The sequence below is a fragment of the Chenopodium album genome, chromosome 12, assembly GCF_948465745.1.
Source record: "Chenopodium album chromosome 12, dcCheAlbu1.1, whole genome shotgun sequence".
In the NCBI taxonomy this organism is placed as follows: domain Eukaryota; kingdom Viridiplantae; phylum Streptophyta; class Magnoliopsida; order Caryophyllales; family Amaranthaceae; genus Chenopodium; species Chenopodium album.
The window spans coordinates 8084651-8105804 of record NC_137845.1 but is presented as its reverse complement, the minus strand read 5'-3'; the positions used below and the strand labels follow the sequence as shown (position 1 = coordinate 8105804).

At 34.4% G+C, this 21154-nt stretch overlaps 2 protein-coding genes across 3 annotated transcripts; both read left to right on the top strand.

Annotated features, from left to right (window-relative positions):
* Positions 1–455: 455 nt before the first annotated feature.
* LOC145570232 (uncharacterized) lies at positions 456–7850 on the top strand. 2 transcript variants are annotated; one of them, XM_081629261.1, is made up of 6 exons: positions 456–1219; positions 2495–2645; positions 3529–3789; positions 4855–4936; positions 5186–5382; positions 5790–7098. In XM_081629261.1, exons 1-6 carry the CDS (start codon positions 987–989, stop codon positions 5826–5828), a joined length of 963 nt encoding a protein of 320 aa, XP_081485387.1. In that variant the 5' UTR covers positions 456–986; the 3' UTR covers positions 5829–7098. The 2 variants fall into 2 exon arrangements, with proteins under 2 accessions (XP_081485387.1, XP_081485386.1); XM_081629260.1 differs by lacking the exon at positions 5790–7098 and adding an exon at positions 7105–7850 and having other exon boundaries at positions 735–1219.
* An 817-nt stretch (positions 7851–8667) lies between these two features.
* SRF5 (STRUBBELIG-receptor family 5) lies at positions 8668–16069 on the top strand. Its single transcript, XM_081629256.1, has 16 exons — positions 8668–8755; positions 8947–9079; positions 9175–9246; positions 9363–9428; positions 9754–9825; positions 9930–10001; positions 10957–11028; positions 11096–11161; positions 11862–11927; positions 12147–12445; positions 12664–12911; positions 13362–13633; positions 13946–14060; positions 14541–14677; positions 14771–14927; positions 15739–16069. Exons 1-16 carry the CDS (start codon positions 8668–8670, stop codon positions 15844–15846), a joined length of 2043 nt encoding a protein of 680 aa, XP_081485382.1. The 3' UTR covers positions 15847–16069.
* Positions 16070–21154: the final 5085 nt, after the last annotated feature.

The window sequence follows — 21154 nt, the reverse complement described above, 5'->3', positions numbered from 1 at the left end:
GTCACAATACATGCTGACATATACTTCCTACCCCAATTAGAAGGAAACCACAAATTTTTTTTGGTTGCAAAAAAGAGAGAATTATTATTTGGTTGCAAAAAAACACACAAATTTTGAGGTGTTAATAAAAACACATGATAATACAAAAAGTAAAATAATCTCTTTTGATTTTTCTTTGTTTTGGTTGTAATCCAATTGAATTTGATTTGTCGATTACCTCTAATGTGCATCTGTGTACACATATCTTGTTCTAATTTTCCCATTTTTTATTTTTTTATTTTTATTTTAGCTAATTTTCCCTTTTCTAGTTTTGTTCATATGTTGGACAATTAGTTTTTCTTTGATGGCAATATTTGGAGGACTTTTCAAATAGGCAACAAAATGTTCAATAAGTTTTCACATTAGAGTTGGGGTTTCTTGGTACATACTCTAACTAAATTAAATGAATATTAGAGCAAGATACACACTAAGCTAAGATTTTGTGGTTACAAGTTCGAGCCTCACTAACTACAAAATGCTTGGAAGAAGACGGATTTTCTTACCTTCTCCTCTATTCTCAAGCGTCGACCTACAAAACTGGGCGAGTATATTTTGGTATTCGTAAAATTCTAATGATGTAATTACTAACTCCGCTTCATATTATTTTCAACGATGTAGTACCCTCTAATTAAAGATGGAAGAATTGCCCATTTGTCAATCCAAGACAGGTCAACATCACTAGAAGAGAGATTGGTTTATACTTATTCGACAGTCGTTATAAAACACTCTATCCTTTTTCTTCTCTTTCCTCACTTCCCAAAACCTCATCAATGGCGGATTTTCAGTTTCCATCAATTTCGAATCAATTCAATTCAAATTAGCTTCCCTAAATTCAATCAAATTTCTTCATTCTTACCACTATAAACCATCAAAATCATCTTTCTTTTTCATTGATTGATGCTTGCAATCAAATTAGGGTTTCAGCAAAGTAATCAGGAACATCAAAAATGGCGGAAGTTTTGGTATCGTCATCTTCGTCAACATTTTCAGAAGTCAGAGAATTATGGAAGGAAAACAAAGGAGGAGGTCGGGCTGCAATTGCTGCTATCTCTTTCATCTTTGTATGGCAAATTTTCAAGTTTATTTTCCCAGTTTTTCGAGATTTAATCGCTCGATTTAGACGCAATTCGTCTCCTCCTCTTTCTCTCTCCTCTGATGATGCTTCTGTCTCCTCTCTTCGGTAATCTCTCATTCTATGCTATTTTTGATTGGATATTTTGTTTTGTTAATCCTGTAGTTTTTATTGGAATTTTGTAATTGTTTCTATTTTTTAGTTTGAATTTCCAGTTTTTGATAATTTTAAAAACGTGATTTGATGATTTGTTGTATAAATTGAATACTTCATATTTATATGAGTATGTTGCATCGTGGTCCCGAATGAACAAAATAGTTTAAACATAACGAACATATAGCTTAAAGGTTACGATTTACGAACATACTCGTATATAGTTTAAAGATAATAAAAATATAGAAGTTCGAAGGTATGAGTTACACTAGAACTATTATTATGGAGTGTGTTACTTGTAATGGGCAAACTAAATCTAAAGCTGTAAAAAAAGAAAAAGAAATAAAGCTCGAAACTGAAAACGCAATAAGCTATGTGTAGTTTTCGAAGTTAAATGAATGAAGTGCTATGCTCGAAATAGGTAATGATGTGTACTTGTGTTGAATGAATCATTTTTAAGAATTGAGTTACAGTCAGTTACTGACTTACAGGTACTTCCAATGCCCTTTCTCCGTTTTGTAATAGTTTCTGCATTAAACTAACCTCATATTACTAAAGAGTCGATATGAATTCACTGAAAGATTCTTTACAATTGTGGGTCTGCTAGCTTTGCCTTTCATTTTAGTTGGGGTGTATATGAAATTCTAATCACGAATAACTCTTATAAACCGGAAAATCTTTTGGAAGCATCTCAAGATAGTACTGTACTTCATATGTGTTGTAATTATCCTTCATAAATGGAATACATTTTTGGACACCAGTAAAACAGGTAAGACACTTTGATGATCACCGGAGGTATTACCTTTGGTTCGCATAGCAAACCCCATTCTTTGGGGGGTGATGGTTGTTACATGTATCATTATATATTTTTATCAAGTGTAGCTTGTACTCGTAGAAATAGTTTGCCTCTCTTGAGTATATGCTTGGGCATCGTGAATCACAGTGCAGTACTATATTACTATCAGACTTACTGTATATGTTGATCTGCTATACAATTGTCATTTCCAAATATCAATATCTTTCTATTGCCTTTATATTCTGATTTTTAATTTGCGCTGGATTTGATCTGCACCAAATAGCATAGATGTTTATTGTACTGAACTTTTTGATCTTCATGGGCTGATTGTGTGCTATGAGTGCAAAGTTTTTATATTTATATTATACATACTTATATATAATTATATATCCTTTTCAACTTCTCATATTAAAAATTCTGCGCTTCATCTGCAGAATATCAGAGCTAGTATCAGATGGTGATTTGAAAAGTTTGATTGACAATTTGGATGAGAAAGACGATGAGACTGAAAATGTAAGATGGGAAAACGTCATTGCCAAAAGCAGGACTTCTATGTCCTACCAGGCAAAATGCTGTAAACCAAAGGTAATTATTAACATTGCACCATTTCTGGTTACTGATTTAATTGGAGGGATGTTACCACGTAGGTGTTTCCTTAGATCTTTAGTCTCTATTTCGTGCGCGTATTTGTCTATTTTGACCAAGTGATGAAATTATTAGACATTTCTGTGTACTTTTTTAGCTTATGTTGGCATCTGGTTAAATTTTCTTTCTAGCCAGTTTCTACTGATGTTCTTTGCTTGTTGACATAGAGTTTCACTACTGGTACACTGGTAACCATCTTTATCAAATTGTTTATATATTGTGCATGGATATAGAGTTGAATAATTTACTTTCCAATTGCTCCTTTCTCTCTTTCTTTTAGGCTTTGGATATGTCAAATACCTTGTGAGTAGAGTCTGAACACTTTTGGAGAATATGCTAATGGCTCATCAATCCCTTCATTACTTGCAAAGGACACAATCATTACGTTCCAATTGAGTTTTAGTTGTGGAACTCTTTTCCTAGTAAAGTGTGTTTGACTGCCTTATGGTGTAGATGTTAAATTGCTTTCTGGCGGGTGACTGTTTGTCTTTCTTCTAGCTAGTTTATGAAGCAGAGATTAATGCAATGGTTTTTGCACCTCTATTTCAGAGTGACCATTTGAATTTGCATCTTGTGATACATCAACCTTTGAAAGAGATTTGAGTTATATAAGGCTTTCCTGTATAATGGGCCTGTATGAATGAGTAGGTTGTAGAACCACTTTTTTTGTGCATCTTCTGCTCAACGTTTAGCCCCATTGCTCATCCCTAACTGACACCTCTGTCATTTCTCGATCCCTATTCTTGTTTTAAAGCAAGACTTAGGTTGCTTTGATAATCAGCGATAGTGTTACTGATGTATGTTTCTTTGTTATTTTATGTAGGATGGGCCTATCAAATACTTGAGTGTGACTGTTTTTGAGAATTGCACCCCTGAAGCCCTAAGAGACTTCTATATGGATTGTGACTATAGGACGCAGTGGGACAAAACAGTGGTTGCTCATGAGCAATTGCAGATTGACAAAGAAAATGGAACTGAGATTGGGAGGACCATTAAGAAGTTTCCTCTTTTGACGCCCAGAGAATATGTTTTGGCATGGAAGATTTGGGAAGGCAACAATAAGACGTATTATTGCTATTCAAAGGCGAGTTCTTAGACTTTTAACCTTTCATCTTAACCTAAAATATTACCAGAGCTTCTTCAAAGTTTTGTTTGACAAAGTTTGGTGTGTGACATATAGTATTGTATACTCCACATTCAGAAAAAAGATATTGCATAGTCCTTGTGGCCTTATAGAATTTCTATCAACAATGTTGAATTTTGAAGTTCTATTATGCTCTTTTTCTTACAAAAAATTTGATTGATGTGAATTATGATTAACTACTTCACAAAACAAAATAGACTGGAATAAATATTCAAAGAGCAGGTCAACTGATTTTCCTGATTCCTGAAACATTGTAGAAAGTCTGGGTTGACATACTGTTTGCGATGTGGAAGTTAAAATTCTGAGGTATCATAATCTGTATTTGTTGATATGCTTGATTTACCTTGCTGTACATGAGTACATCATAACAGCTTAATGTTCGACAAGTAACATGTCAGCTGGGACAATTATTTTATTTAGTTTTCGTTAGTGAATTCAAATCTTCTTGATCAATTTATTATAATTAATATTAGAAAAAAAGAGTCGTTGGGGCTGCATTTTGGTGGCTAGTGGTTGTTATGACTTCGGAGGGATTTTGTTATCATTAACTACTTAAGAGTTGTTTAGGATGTTTGGTTCCTGTTCTGTTTACATTCCTTATATAGTATACTGGTGCTTGGCTTGGTTGTTTTTTTTTTTTCTTGTTAGAGAAGGGGCAATGAATGCTGTTGTTGCAAAAACATTAGGAGGTTTTATGCAAGAGATTTTTGAGAAATCATGTTAAGGATTTCAAATTATTTTAGCTAGATATTCATTTCATCAACTTGTCCTTTCCCCCCTTTTTGCAGGCTAGGTTATCTTCAAATCCTCACAAGTGGCTCTAATAATTTCATATGTTGCATGCTTTTTTTTACCGAGTCATTGTATTAAACACAGAGCTTCTTTGTCAATATTAAATTTTTTTACTGGCCCGAGTGTTTTGAGCTTTTGAGTTATACTTTTCTAGCTATTTTGCGATTGTGTTTTTCCTGAGACGTTTTGCCTATTGCTGATGACCTTCGTTAGGAGTGTGAGCATCCTTTGGCACCTATTCAAAAGAAGTATGTACGTGTTGCATTTTTCAGATCTGGGTGGAGAATACGGCAAGGCAAGTAAATATATATATTGTTTTCTTGTGCTTTGAGTGCCTACATTTGCTAAATGTATATTTCATCTTTCTGATGGTGATTCTTTTTAGTATTTCTAAAATGCATTGTCTTCTGTGAAAAATCATCTGAGGTATTAGTGCTCTCTTGTTTAGTAATTGAGGATGTAGAACTGCTATTATGATGAAGAAACTAGGAGTGGTTGTATATCACAAACTTGATGAGTTGATGGTGAGTTTGTATTGCTTCAGTACCTGGAAGAAATGCAAGTGAAATCAGAATGGTGCATCAAGAAGATGCTGGTTTGAATGTGGAATTTGCAAAGTTGGCATTTGCAAAAGGGATATGGGGTTATGTTTGTAAAATGGATGATGCTTTACGCAAGTATTCTTCAATCTCTCACCGGCAGTCAAGTTCAACGATGACTGCTGTTTCTGTCATTCAGAAGGTTAGGCTCTGTTATTTTTTGTCCTGTTTTTCCTTGTAACCACTTTAAACCGTGTCAGCAAGCTAAAGCTTCCTTTGGAAATATCTGCCATGTTTACTATTTGGGATATCCGCAAAAATTGTCATGTTTTTTACATTGAATGTTAAAAAAAAAAAATCCCAACTTAGAATGAGTGATAAGGAATGTGTGGAATGATATAACTATTATAGCGGGTCTGTAGGGAAACCTTGTTGCCACCTTCTTATCGTTTTATGAAGGGTTGGCTCAAAGTAACAATTGTTTCTGTACATAGAGTAGGTCAGCATTCTGATGACTGTTAGTCATGTGAAGATGTGAATTACCCTATTACCCCCATCCCTTTTTTTTTTTTTTTTTTTTTTTTAACTTTGCAGTTCCCACTTATGTAGGGAATCAGGGCATGGAGACTAGAACTAATGCTGTCCTAAAGCTACTACAGTGGGGGCTTTATTGTATAATGAAAAATTGGATAGCTAGAAAATAAGTAGTCAGAGAAAGTATTGAAATTGAGAGAGCTTGATGGGAAAGAATTGGGTACCTCTTTTTGGAACATTGTATAAAGAAAGTGGGTATGTAATTTGGGACAGGGCGGAATGAGTACCTTACTCTTTTGAGAAAGTTGGAGAAGTCTGTTGGGTGTTTGACTCTTTGATGCTGTAGTGACCTGTGAATAATATTTTGGTTTCATAGGCATCTTGTTATGTTGGTAATTCTTTCATAAGATACGCAAATTTGGATGTTGCTTATACTGTGATCATGGGCAATTTCTGATGTCTTATGCTGCAGTAACATTATTTTTATGGGCACTTTGGGCAGAAGTATCGACTTTTGCTGCATGCTGCCTAGGAATGTTATATGATTTGCGGTTGCACGCTTGAATTATTAAAAAAGGTTATCTAAAGTATTTTTAAAAGCCAGATCATAATCAACAAAGACTTAACATTAAGTGTATTTATTTTAATCGCATACAACACTGACAGAGTATAGGCAGCTGTGCTGCCTGTTGTGGTAGTGTTCTGTCGTTTGCCTTCACATGTTCATTGCACTGAAATTTAAGATGTTTTTTAGCACAGAATGAAGAAGTGATTAATGCAGCAATTAAAACTTGGAGTGGTAATCTATATGATTAGCAAGGTTGCTTAAAGCAATACTATATTACTATTACATTGAAGTTTCCAAGTTGCAGGGTCAATAAACTAATTTTCATTGAACTGAAATTTAGGATGTAATTTCTCAAAGAATTAAGTGTAATTAATACAGCAATCAAAGCTTAAAAATGTGAAGGTTTACATTTTGCTGGCTTTTGGTTTATATAAATCAGCTAAGGGCTCATTTACTATCTATGCAGCCATGCGCCTAATTTGTCGTATTATTGTAAATGGTGATCTAGATCATAGGTCAACAGGAGACTTCCTCTGTATTTGCAGGGTTGAGACTTAGACTGCATACATTTGATCGATGCTTGCTCCACCCTGTGTGGGACCTCTGTAAAAACATTCTAGTAAAGTTGTTTATATAAGTAGGAAGCATTCCTCTGCATTTGTGGTGGTAGGGATAACTGGATACTCTGGAACTTCTGGTTGTAGACCACAATCTCTACTGTGTGCTAGTTTAGTGGTGATGTAAGATTTTACAGATGCTTTATCTACTTGGATTTCATCTATAATACAGCATGATTGTAGTGGTGATTTATCTTGGATGTAGGTTCCCCGTGAACTAGATGTCATTATCAGAGCAGCACCTTCGGATATAGCTTCTGGTTCTGGTTCTAGCAATGGCGTCAGTGGTCAGGAAAATAGACCTAATTCTCAAAAGTGTAAGAGGAAGCCTTCAAAGAAATTGATAGCTAATGGCTTGCTTCTTCTTGGAGGCTTAATCTGTTTATCCCACGGCAATCCGGGTCTAGGTGCCAAAGTTGCCATCGCTTGTGTTTTGAAGAAGTTAAGTAAGCGGGGCTCATCATCTGGTCAGAAGCAGTAGGGCTAATAAAAAAGTTTATACATCATTTCATCTGTCGGGAATCCAGATATGCAGCTGTTGGCTCCTCATTGACTCATATCTCGGCTGTACCTCATATTCCTGAGGGAATTGGAAGAAGATAGCAGAAAGATAGTGCTCATTCTAAGCTTGGAATTGTATATATGTGAGTACGTATATTATACAAGTTTATCGATTGCAAATCGACTCACATGTGACTTGTGTATAATTGCACTTTCCTTGTGCTTAATTTATGAGCAAAAACCACAAAATCCTTAAAAGTCTTAACTGTTGATTATAGATCCGATGGCATACAGAGTGTCTTCTGTCATTGTTTCTTTTAGATATGTAAGAGAGATGATACACAAGTTGATATATTGTTGTTTTTGTTAATTGAAATTGATGTAATATTTCTAACAAAGCTGGCTCTGAATAATTCTGAATCAATTGAATAGAATTACACTTCTGATTTATTTTCTTGGGAAGTTCTCGTCTTCTCAAGCTCTCCGGTGGCGGTGCCTAAAGTTTTCATCATATGTTTATATGTGTGATATTCAGCTTAGTTGTTGTAGAATTCTTCATACTAGTGTTGTTCAAGATTGCTTGTATCATTTCTTCCTTCCGAAGAGAAGACTCATATGTTAGTACTATTAGTATCCTTACTTTTATATATGCAAAAATTTCGTGAAAGAATTCTAAAAGCCTTTAGCGCTGCATATAACAATAATTACGTTGATAACTGTATGATATTGACATACATGTCTATATTAATACTGTATCAATTTAGGAATGCTACACAACCCTGGTCATACCATAAAAATAAAATAAACGACAATCTTTTGAAAATGAACGACAATCTTTTGAAAACGGAGGGAGTAGTCGAAGAGAGCGGGAATAGATCAAATGAAAAGGGGCAATGAAGAAGAAGATTTAAACAAGATGTTAAATTTTCCAAGAGATGGGGCGAACTCAACGGTTTATCTGTCATCAGTTTCAATTCCTTTATTTTCTCTCACCCAACATATTAGGATTTTCCTAAATTTGGCATGCATCAAATTTGCACCCTGGTAGATTGAAAGAGAGTGCAGAAATGATGCCTCAACAATCCAAATTTAGAAACATAGAATTTCTGGGTAGTTCTGGGAAATTCTCCATTTTCTCAATTTTTTTCCTGCAACATTCATGGTGTTCATCTGCAAAATCCCTAATTTTTGTTGAAGAATTTGCTGCTTTGATTTGTATGTCTGTCTTTGATCCTATCTGTCCTTTTTGGGAATTGGGTTTTCAGAAATGTCCCCCAATTTCATAGGATTATCATTATGGTTCTTCTTTTGTGGGGTTCTTACATTAGTGCACTCCAAAACTGATTCTAAAGATGGTAATTCTTTCTTAGATTTTCTTATTTCTTCCCTTTATGATGTGGGTTATTCAAGGAAGTCTGTGTTAGCTGTTTTACTGTTCGTGTGTGTGAGATTGATCAATGTCGGATATTAACATAACTTTCAGGAATTTTTTGTTATTATATGATTATATTTTGATGGAATCTTTGTTTTTATTTGTTGTATATAGTCACTGCTCTTAATGTGATGTTCACAAGCTTGAATTCTCCTAAAAAGTTGAAAGATTGGGAATCAGATGGTGGTGATCCTTGTGGTGATGGATGGAAAGGCATTGAATGTTCTAAATCATCAGTCACTGAAATGTATATTCTCTAAATTTTTGCAGTTTTTGGCAATATTTTCCTTAATTACTGAATCAATTTTGACAGTTTTGTTTTTCTTTGATCAATTTTTGTAGAAATTTATCTGGTTTAGGATTGACAGGATCACTGGGTTATCAGTTATCAAACCTTGCATCAGTCACCTACTTGTGAGCTTATTTACTCGTATTTGCTTGGTCTTAGTTTCGTAATTGATTTACTATTCACGATATTAAGGAATTAACCTGTTAAGCTATTAATTATGCATCTGTTTGTCATGGAACAGCGATGTGAGCAACAACAAACTCAGTGGTGACATACCTTATCAACTTCCTCCCAATGTGAAACATCTGTGAGTGTGAGACATTTTCGAACTTTCTATTTCAGTGTGCTGCCTGAGTTGCTTATGATATTAATTTTTAGTTGCATAAACGTGATTGTCACCCCATATCTTTTGAGAGAGGTATTCATAGCGAGGCTGTAAAGATTATTGCTGTTTTTCAAGATTTTGGTGTATAATTATCCTATTCATTTTGGTTGCTTTGGCTTACTAATCTAGTCTTGAAAGGCATCAATTAATCATTATTCAATGTGTTTATTGCACGGTTCGCCAGATTTTTTGTTCCGAACTTGATTCTATTAGTCGACTGACTTCTTAATACTGCTGTGATTATCAGTGATCTGTCCAACAACGGCTTTACCGGTACTGTTCCTTATTCTGTTTCGCTAATGAAAAGCCTTAAGGACCTGTAAGTGATGTTTGACATATTATTTATTCTTCTCAGAAACATATCTGTGCCCTGGTTGAGACATTTGCTTCATTATTAAGTTTGTGTATTTTTGTGCACTGCAGTGACCTAAGTCATAATCAGCTGAATGGTCAGATAACCGACATGTTTAGCTCACTTTCAAATCTTGATCTCTTGTAAGTGCTTTCGTCAAACTTGTTTAACTCTGAACTTTTGTTGGTTCATACCTTTCAACCGGTGCTTCCTTTTCTTTGTTACATCTCATGATACATAATATAGATTAGCGGTGCATTATAAGAAAGTTGAAGCAGAAACGCAGTGAGTTGAGCTTTTGGTATCCTCTCTTTTAATTTTGAAAGTTCAGGTTGAGAAAATAAAAGTTAAAGGGACTGAAGTTGCAAGTGCTTTATAAATGAATGGAATCTCATTTAGTTATAATGGTAAGCATAAGACAGCTAGAGCTAATGATAATATAACACCGCAGATGATAGGACTTTTGAACTTAAGTTCATGAATTATTGGATGCAAAGTATATTGGAGGCTGGACATATGATGCTCTTTAATGTTTTAAACTGATAAAAAAAAATTTGTACCTACAGAGCAAAGGGAGGTGGCTCAGTGGGGTCAGAAGTTTATTTGTTGCAAACTTGCAATATATGAAGACTGTACATTCTTGTTTGATAACTTATATGAAATGGTCCACACCTGAACCATTATTGGATTTTGGGCTCTGAGCTAATTTTCCTTATAAATTTGCTAGTCCCAAATCTCAAATACAATTTTTTAGAAGATATGAGTTCAAATTCAAGCCATTTAACCATAATTCGACAATATGAAAACAGTTAAGCCTGGAACTCCATTCTAATTTTGAAAATTTCTAATCTTAAATAATAACTTGATGTGGCTCTGTATGGATTTTATATTCCATCCAAATAATGCACATCTGAATTTATAGCCTTTTTGGACGGAGCATGGTTTGATGAAGGATGGATTGTGATATTTGCATCTTTCTTAGGTTATGTAGAGACTTGTTTACCATGCATTGTTATCAGATGGATACAGCCTGTTTTTGTTTAATTCTGTCACTCTGGTGGATGTGTTGATCAGTGTTCAAATTGCTGAATGATGCAGGGATCTTTCATTTAACAAACTATCTGGCAGCTTGCCTCTGAGTTTTGAATCTCTTTCAAGCCTCTCTACACTGTAAGAAATAATTGCATATACCTTTGTGCCTTAAGAATTCATGAAGCTGAACCTGTTTGTATCACAGGTATCTTCAGAACAATCAACTTAATGGCCAGATAAATGTGCTTGGAAAGATAAAACTTGACGAGCTGTAAGTTGGTTACTTGTAGTACTTTGTATGATATTGACTAGAATTTTATTTATTTTTCTGATGGAGCTATGCTATGCATTTACCTCATTCTACTATATATCCTACATAACATGCATAATTTCTGCTATACAATCTTCTCATCAACTTTTCTTACTCAAAAACAGCTCTTATTGAGTCTTGATTCGATATATTTTTCTTCTCTGAATACATATATTGCTACACTCTATTCTTGCATTTGAATCAAGGACCCTCTTTAAGTCTTTTTGCAAATATAGGTGAGAATATGCACTGCATACTGCTCCCATATCTCCTGTATTTAAAGAGAACCAATACAATTATTAATGAAATCGAATGTAATGTTGGCTACTTATGTTGGAAGAGGGAAAGACAATTTTGAGAGTGCGTTTATTACATAATGGATGGGAACACATAACAAAGGAAAAGGAGGACTATAGTTATGGTGAGGTGAGGTTGCATGCAGAGTTTGCAGAAATATGTTATAGTGAATGATTCAGAAACAAAATAAGTTCTATCTCAACAGAGCTCAAGTTCTATAGTTTCCCTAGTTTCATTTTTGATTAATAAATGTTATTTTATCTCTTCTAATATGCTTATGTTAAGCATTATTATAATGTTGAAGATTGGCATGCCTACTGTTCTCTGGAGATATATGATAATAGTATATATGTCATGCTTGCAGCAATATAGCGAACAACAAATTCAGTGGGTGGATCCCTAATGAGTTGACGAAAGTGAAAAAAATAGAGTAAGTATCTGCATATGCATAAACTCTTGTCTAGTTTTGTCTCGCTTTAGATTATTGGACCTCTCTCATCAAAGCTTTCCTCGCCTTCTTAAGAGCCTCTTTGGGTTCATTGGGATATTATTGTTGATGTTGCCTTAGATTACTGGGAACTAACAAATCAATCTAAGTTTCTTGAGCTTGTCATAGTAACATCACTAACATTTAGTAATAATTTTGAAGCATTGAAGGAAATTCTTGGTCTTCTGGGCAACCTCCTCCTGGAATGACTTCGAGTGGCAATATTAAGTCTACCCATATGAGCAAAGGTGGGTTAAGCGGGGCAATGATTGCTGCGATTATTATGGGTGTTTTGGTGGTAATTGCAACATTTCTAGCAATACTTTCAAGAAAAAGATCTTCTTTCTCTTCAAGTTTGTATGATGAACAAGATATTCAAAGTGGTCGCAAATCATTTAATTACTTTGGGTCCAATAGATACTCAACTGAACTGGTAATAGATAAAGATAAAGGCTATAAAGGTAATCCCTTGTTCTTTACAGTTTGTTTTGAAAGATTTTCATAGTTGTCGTGAAATTCTCGATGCTGGTCCTGTCATTTTGAATTGTTTTTACCTTATAATTTGTTGTTCAATGCCTACAGCCTTATTATTCTGTGTGAGCAGTCATAGTGTTTCTGTTGATACTTCCTCCCTTGTTCTGATCACTTCTTTGCTCATCTTTTGTTTCATACTTGGCAGACCACGACATAAAGGCTTTACAATCTTCTGGTCCAATTGGTCTTAAGCCTTCACTTTCATATCGCATGAAGTCGTTTAGAAACAATGAGCCTGCGAATAATGCTGCTTCTCAAAGAAAGGTGTCTTTTGAAATCACCCCTTATGCATTGTCAGAGTTGCAGACTGCTACTAGCAACTTTGCTATGAGTCGATTGCTTGGAGAAGGATCCATTGGACGTGTTTATAAAGCCAAACGTCCAGATGGCAAGGTATCGGTCGCTTGAATACTTTATACTCACTGTAAATATGTCTCATAGAATTCAGCATGCGTTTAATGCTTGTCAATCAGATAGCCTGAAATCCTACTAATATTATTTCATTTACTACATCCGTTTCATATTATTTGCAACGATTTGACATAAAGTAGAGAGGGAAAATGTCTAATCGTTGCAAATAATATGAAACGGAGGTAGTATTTACAAAGGATAAGACATCTCAATGTTCTCATAATAATTTTCCATTGTTGATGATAATTGAGCCCCTGTATAGTACTTGGTGCTAAGTTTTCTTTTGTGTTGATGTTTAAACTTTAAACAACATTTTTTTTACTTATCTGTAGTATTTTTTATGGTGCTTTGACTTCAGCATTATATGATCATGAGCATTATAGGATCATACTGTGTGTTGACTTACAGATTATGTCTTGATTTGTTTTCCAGGTAATAGTTGTGAAAAAAATTAGCTCTGCATTCTTTCAAGATGGCCAAGATGAAAAGTTTTCTGATATTATTTCAAGCCTCTCCAAGATTTACCATCCAAATATTGTCGAGCTTGCCGGACATTGTTCAGAGCAGAAACATAACATGCTGGTGTATGAGTATTTTAGAAATGGTTCGATTCATGAGTATCTCCACTTGTCTGATGAATTCAGCAAACCGCTTACTTGGAATACTAGGGTGAAGATTGCTTTAGGAACTGCACGAGCTGTTGAGTATGTTACTTCGCTGCATGCTACTTGGAATGAATATTTAGTTGGAAATATACGAAGTATTGTTAATATACATGCATGCTCGTATTTGATAAATGCTTACTGATTACAGTAGTTCAAAATTTTGTGATAAATTAAATAGTGAATGCTAATTGATTCATTATTACACTGTTGAGGGAGTTGCATGCAATTCTTTATTCCTTCTAATTATTTAAATTTGACATTCTTATAAAGGGAGATTCATTCCACTGTTGCCATGTACATCCTCGTGTAATGTGTATTTTTTCAAGTTATTTCACACCTCTTTGTCTACAGGTACCTGCATGAAACTTGCTCCCTGGTTCACAGGAGTATCAAGTCATCCAACATTTTACTTGATATGGATTTGAATCCTCGTTTAACGGAGTGTGGTTTGGCAATTTTTTATCAGGTCAGAAGCAGCTACTGGTTGGCAATTGTGGTGGTGGTGCTATATTCTAGTCTAATGTTTTTCAACTATATATGTTCATATTAGTCGTTGCTTCTAGGTTTTTCTGCTAGGATTGCATTGTTTCCATCATTGATGAACCTTGATCTGCTCTGTAGATATAACTGATATTTTTCATTATTTCTGATCTGTGGCTGATATTGTAGTTGCACAAAGTGGGTTTTCTTGTAAGAGAATTCAAAATTTTTAGGTGTCGGATTTGTTTCATCTGTGATTTGTTCGTTATTATTGCGAGTTGTGAGTTTTCAGTTAACTTGTATAGGTGTGAGCATTTATCAAGCAACTTTTGTAACCTTTAAACTGAATACAGCCGTGATAAAGTTCAAGTTTTTAGGTCCATTTGTTTCCATGTTTTCTCCTTTTCTTTGTTAATATCCTTTCTGAAAATCCTTTGATCCTTTTCCTCTTAATTGATTACTCCAGGATGCAACTGGAAACCTTGGAGGTGGCTGGTGTGCTCCAGAATGCACAAATGGTGCAGCTTATACATTTAAGAGCGATGTTTATAGCTTTGGAGTTGTCATGCTTGAGCTGTTAACTGGTCGAATGCCTTGTGACAGGTTTGCTGTTTTTGTTATTGTACTTCAACCATACCACCCTCGATTTCACAGACTGTATCCTCTTTGCTGATTTTTATTTTCATTTCTTCACAGTACAAAGCCAAAAGCAGAACAATATCTTGTCCAATGGGCCTTATCACAGCTTCATGATATCGACGCTCTTGAAAGCATGGTTGATCCAGCACTACGTGGCCTCTACCCTCCCAAGTCAATTTCTCGGTTTGCTGATATTGTCGCGCTCTGTGTACAGGTGAGCACTATATGTCCTTTTCAAAATTTAACAATTGTGGGTAAGGCCTATTACTAAAACCAATACCTAGGCGGCCATACACCCATACCCTATACCTAGGTGCGATCATACCTGCACTAATAACTATGCGTAATTAATAATTAACTTTTGTGTATTATCCGATAATTGACAAGTTTAGGGGCAATGTGGGCACGAGACCATTCCCTTATGCCCCCATACCCGCCTAATACCTCCATACCCACTAACCCGCAGTAGGAACGAATTAAAACTCAACCACCATACATGCCTTAACCATACATTCCTACCAAATATTTGAAAATCCATTACCCACCTCTGCTACCTGCCTCAATAACCTAAATCAATTTGCCACCATCAAAATCATAATAAACTTGTTTAATATCGATAGACCAATATTTAATTGACATAATAATGCACTCCAAATAATGTTAAGAAATTTAAGTATGAGGCGAGGTGATTGGGTATGGGGCATTGGGGCAGATACAATCTCAATTTATACTTGTCCCTACCTGTGCCTCCTAACTTAAAGCTTTAATTGCAGTGGCATTGCATTCATAGTTTACATGGACTCTTCATTTCACCTCAAGTACCCATGTCGGACCCTTGACACTCGGACGTGGATATGACACTTGTACACCACACTTGTTTAAAAACATGTTTTTTTTTTCCTCCAAAAAATGGCCGAGTCGGATGCTTGGACACATACCCGTGTCGGACATGAGTACCCGAGTCCATGTAACATAAATCATAGCCAACTTCCATTAACTTCATAATTTATCTTGGTATTTTGTAGACGGAGCCAGAATTTCGGCCACCAATGTCAGAGGTGGTGCAATCGTTACACCGGTTAGTTAGACGCCCCAGCATGAGCAATCGAGGGATAGATGACTTTGATTACTAGCTGCTCTTTTTTTTTTCTTTTTTATTAACAGTTTTAGACTATATCAAGTGTACAAATTGTTCTTTTTTTTTCCTTGATCTGTTTTTATTTTAGTTTCTGCTTTTGATTTAAGATTTAAGATGCTAGTACATTGGATTTTTCTGAATATTGTCTTAATTTCTTCTTCACACGATGATTATGCGTTTAGGCCTTGTTTTGGTAGTGAATTGAATGTAAAGGTCACTTGCACTATATATATGTATCCCTCGTGTTTTTTTTTTTTTTTTTTTTTTTTTTTTTTTTTTTTTTTTTTTTAAGACATCACCCTCGTGTTATGTTATCTGAATATCTGATGTTGTTGGCTGGATCATTGGTGAAGTTCATATACTACGTATATATTGTACTCTGTTATTGTATTGTCATTCCAACTTAAATTTTTTTAGCGAGACATAATTGGTTAAAGTAGGAAAAACGATATGAAATACTCGTAGAGAGAGTAGTAACATTATTGTAGGCTTGCAGCCCTTGAGTTCATTGGTCATGACCACCTTTACAACCATCTATTTTTAATTTTTTTTTTTAAAATAATATATTAAGTTATTACGGAATAACATACTTCATATTACATTTTCACATTACCAATGAACTTATTTAGTTTACTTTATTTATTTATTTAAAATGTGGTAAATCAGTAAATGACGGCTATTAACATGAATTTATTTATTGATTTATTTATTGATATATAAAATTATTAATAATTTTAGTGATGGATTGACAAACATAAACTTTAAAGGTTGCACCTTTAAAAGGAATTGAAAAAATGAACAAAACCCTTTGAAATAGGTTACGTTGAATAATAATAAAAGAAATGAATAATTAGCTTACAAGTTGCACACTTTGAACACCTGGAGATAAGTGAAGAGATCTAAATAGAAAGAGAAGAAATCATGTAGAGTAAACACTGATAATTGATGGGAGCGTCGCAGCAAAATAATTAAATGAAAATTCTTTATGTCAAACATTGGCGCTCGAGGTAAACGAGGGTGTCGTCTCGTATCTCCAATATCCGGTGGGGTTGCTGAGGTGCTATTATATTATACGAATATTAGGGTCTCTTCTTTTCACATTATTTTCATTTCACTTCACTTCATTTTAGTTCTTAATTTCCTTTTCTCATAAAATATTCAGTTCGGTTCAGCTCAGCTCAGCTCAATTTAGTCAATCAAAACAGGCCCATTTTATCTTGTTTCCGAGTATTTTAGTACATTAACTTGTAAATAAGGTGTCAATTTAGATGATCGGATCGGATATGAGGAGGTCGGGTCAGGTTGACTCAATTTTTAAAGTTGAGTCGTGTTAATTTATTATGTCCACATAAATTCAAATTTAAATTGGATATCTTTCGTATTGGTTTCACATCGGATCAGGTCAGGTGTAATTTTGACACCTTTAAGTTGTAGTAAGGTTTTTTTTCACCATTATATCAAATTTTCATGACTGCCTGGACTTTGCTACTCCCTTCATTTTTAAATACTTGCTCCATTTATTCATGCGCGGTGTTTTAGGAGAAATTGGATAAAGTAATAAAATATGGAGGTAGTGGGGTAGGTGGAAGAATAAAAAATTGTGAAAAACAAAAGTAGTGAAGAGAATTGGAGGAGAGAGAATATAAAATTAATAAAATATGATTTATGTTGGGTCCACTATGTGAGAGAAATGGATTAAATATTGTAAAATCTTTCCAAATAAGGAAATGGAGCAAGTATTTAAAAACGGCTGAACAAGGAAAGTGGAACAAGTATTTAAAAATGGAAGGAATATTTATTATTCCGAATTCAATAAAAACAAAATTGCCTCATATTTAAATTGGTTCCTCCATATTAAATTATTTACCTTAAAAAAAATGATGTCTAACACTGTTCTATGAGAAAAAAAAAATCTATTTTGATTTTTTTTTTTTAAATACTCAATTCATTTTAGTTTTATTGTGTTAATATGGAGTATTTTTTAACAAAAGGAGTATTTATTATTCCGAATTCAATAAAAACAAAATTGCCTCATAAAAAATTGGTTCCTCCATATTAAATTATTTACCTCAAAAAAAAAAAAAAAAAAAAAAGGTGTCTAACACTGTTCTCTGAGAATTTTTTTTTTTTTTTTTTTTTTTTTTAAATACTCAATTCATTTTAGTTTTATTGTGTTAATATGGAGTATTTTTTTCAGGGTATTTTCACTTAATTATTTAAATTTTTGGTAATGCCTACTCTCTTACCCTACCAGTCAAATTATGCAACTTTTTGTTTTATTTTTTGTCTTATTACGCGCACCCACAATTTGCAGTTTTGCACCAACACATTTTTTATTTTTTTATTTTTTTGGAATTATTCTGTGTACCCTTAAAGTTTTAAAAATTGCACCGTCTATCCTTAAAAACTTTCAAATACACCATGATTCCTAAGGTTTGTAAATAAATGCATAAAATACCCTAATCCTCTAGCAAATGCACATATCATTGACTTATCAAATCAAAATCATGCCCACACACTGACTCACTTTTAGTACTTTACATAAAAAATTGAACTTTGTCGATCATTCTAATCCTAAACTTTTGGGTGTTAGAATTTTGTTTATTAATTATGTTTACTTTATAATTAAACTAGTTCTTTGCCCAAGCAATGCTCGGATATTCACAAGTAGGGGTGAGCGTAGCAGGGTACCCTGTAAAAATTTCAGGACCCGGAACCGGAACCTGTTGCAACAGGTTCCTAAAAATAGGAACCGGGACCGGAACCTGTTGCAACAGGTTCCTAAGAATTGAGAACCGGAACCGGAACCTGCAGGTTCCGGTTCCTAAACAGGGTACCCTGTTTGTCAAAGTAAGTTTAATAGTTACTTGATAAATTGTGACAAATTTATTTTTTTTAAAAATAGATGATCACAATAAAAGCTTACAACTTTAGTATAGTACTTCAAATATAACAAACCAACACCAATTGTCTAGAATTTTTAATACCATATAGGTTCCGGTTTCATGTACCCTATAGGGAACCTGTACTAACAGGGTACTCTACAGGTTCTAGATCCAAAATTTTATTACCCGGAACCGGAACCTGTTGCAACAGGTTCCTAATTTTATTACCCGGAACCGGAACCTGATCAACAGGTTCCGGGTTTGGAACCTGCGGTTCCGAACAGGTTCCGGTTCCATATCAGGGTACCCTGAATTTTTGCTCACCCCTATTCACAAGAAAACAAATTATTTTTATAAATTACTATAAGTTTGAGAAGTATCTATTTATGTTATCAAATTATTATAGATTAGATACGGTAATGTAGAGTACTTATCTCTAATTTTAGTTTCCTAACATCTTATGAATTTAAAATTGAGTTAAAATCCTTTATTAGAGTAGAAAACGAACAATACATTTTATATATTAACGATTAAAGATTCAAGGGAATATACAAAAAATATTTTATCTATTTAAGTTGTTATTGTTGCTCTATTTTTTAGGTTGCATATTCTTTTTTTTAAATTTTTTTTTTATCAGCTATGTTATTAATTTTCATGAACAAAAAAGAGAAAAAGAAAAAGAAAAGGTTTTTGGCAGGAATTTTTTTAATACAAACGCGACACGTGTACTTTGGGGATAGGGATGTGGATTATTTTAGTATATTAGTATTGATGGTTTAGCATTATAGTAGCATTAAGCTATAATAATTTAGGGGTTGTTTGGCAATCGGCGGTTGGCTGTTGGCTTGTTTGCTTAGCTTGTTTGACTAGCTGGAAGTATTAGCTGTATGAGTTGGCTTTTTAAGTTATTGTTTAAGTCAGCTGTTTACAAAAGTGTTTGGTAAAATTATTAATGGTTGTTAGCTGTTTATTAGTGATAAAGTGGGCCAACAAGCCAAAAGCCAATAGAAAAAGCTACTCTTATTAGCTTTTGGCAAAAAAGGTAGCTTAAAAGCCAACAAAAAAGCCAACTACCAAACATATTCTTTGGCTGTTTGACCAAACTAAAAAGCCAAAAGATAGGCAAAAAGCCAATTGCCAAACACCCCCTTAATAGAATTTGATGCTTAGGGGTTCTCAATTTAACAAAATTAACAATTATTGTGAGTCTATCTAAGGGTATATGTTGGTGTAAGTTTTTACAAATATCAAGGGTATACGGTGCATTTTTTAAAACCTCAGGGATACATAAAACAATTTTTAAATTTTTTTTTACAGTAAGCTAAGAAAACAAGTAGAGAGTGATTTTTCTTAAAACCGTACTCCTTTTGTCTTTATTTTCATGGTTTTTAAATTTACGAATAGAGAATGTAACTTTACTTTTTATTTCAAGGAAATTGGTAGTTTAATGATCTATAATGATACTTAAACTATTTCTAAATACTTACAATACTTGTCCGTCCAATGGTACATAAATTTATTTAATTAACTACCATATATGCTACGAGTATCTACAATTCTTTCTATATTTCCACACAAACTCAAGTGCCCCAAGTATTTAAGAACAAAATAAAATATCTTTTTTTATTGTCTACATAACCTTGGATAGCCTTCTAAATATAGGAAAATGTTTCTTTCTTTCTTTTCTTAAACTAAGAAAACGATATAAAAGAGTGATCTAGGCAAAGGGATTAACACTAAAGGGTGTTAAATGTGCTGATGGATGAGTCATTGGATTTGGTATGACTGTGGACCATTGGACCACGACGGACCAACTCCCCTCTCTTTCCCACACCACGAATCAGCCCCCTCCTTGATTAGGTTTGTGCTTAGTGATAAATATATAGGAAATTTTCACTTTTGCTACTAGTAAAAAACACGTGTTTTTTTTTAATTTTATTTTACTACCATATAAAAACAAGTTTGTTAGAAATTGCTACCACTTAACAGAATTCATCAGGCTTCCGTTAAGTTTATTCAAAAAATTAAAACAATTAAAATTTTCTTTTACAAAAAAAAAAAGAAAAACTGAGCCACCAGTCCACCACCCTCAACTGCCCAACTTCCTCCCGTCAGCCACCCTCCCCCCTGCCGGCGGCCGGCTCCCAAAGCTTCAGCCGGCGCCGAAGACCCCACCCACTCTCTTCCCCCACCTACGCAGGCAGCCCAGCCCCCTCCCTTTTCCCCTTCTTGCTGCCCCGACCCCAACCCCGAACCATAAACCACCTCCCTCCGCATTCACCCCATCGGAATCGGCCCTTCCCCATTCCCACAATCGGAATCAAACTGCCCTCCCCTTCCCCTACCCTTTTCGGGCACTCCTAACCCTAAACCACCACACCGAAACCACCATAAGCGAAACCCTAAAACCCGTTAATG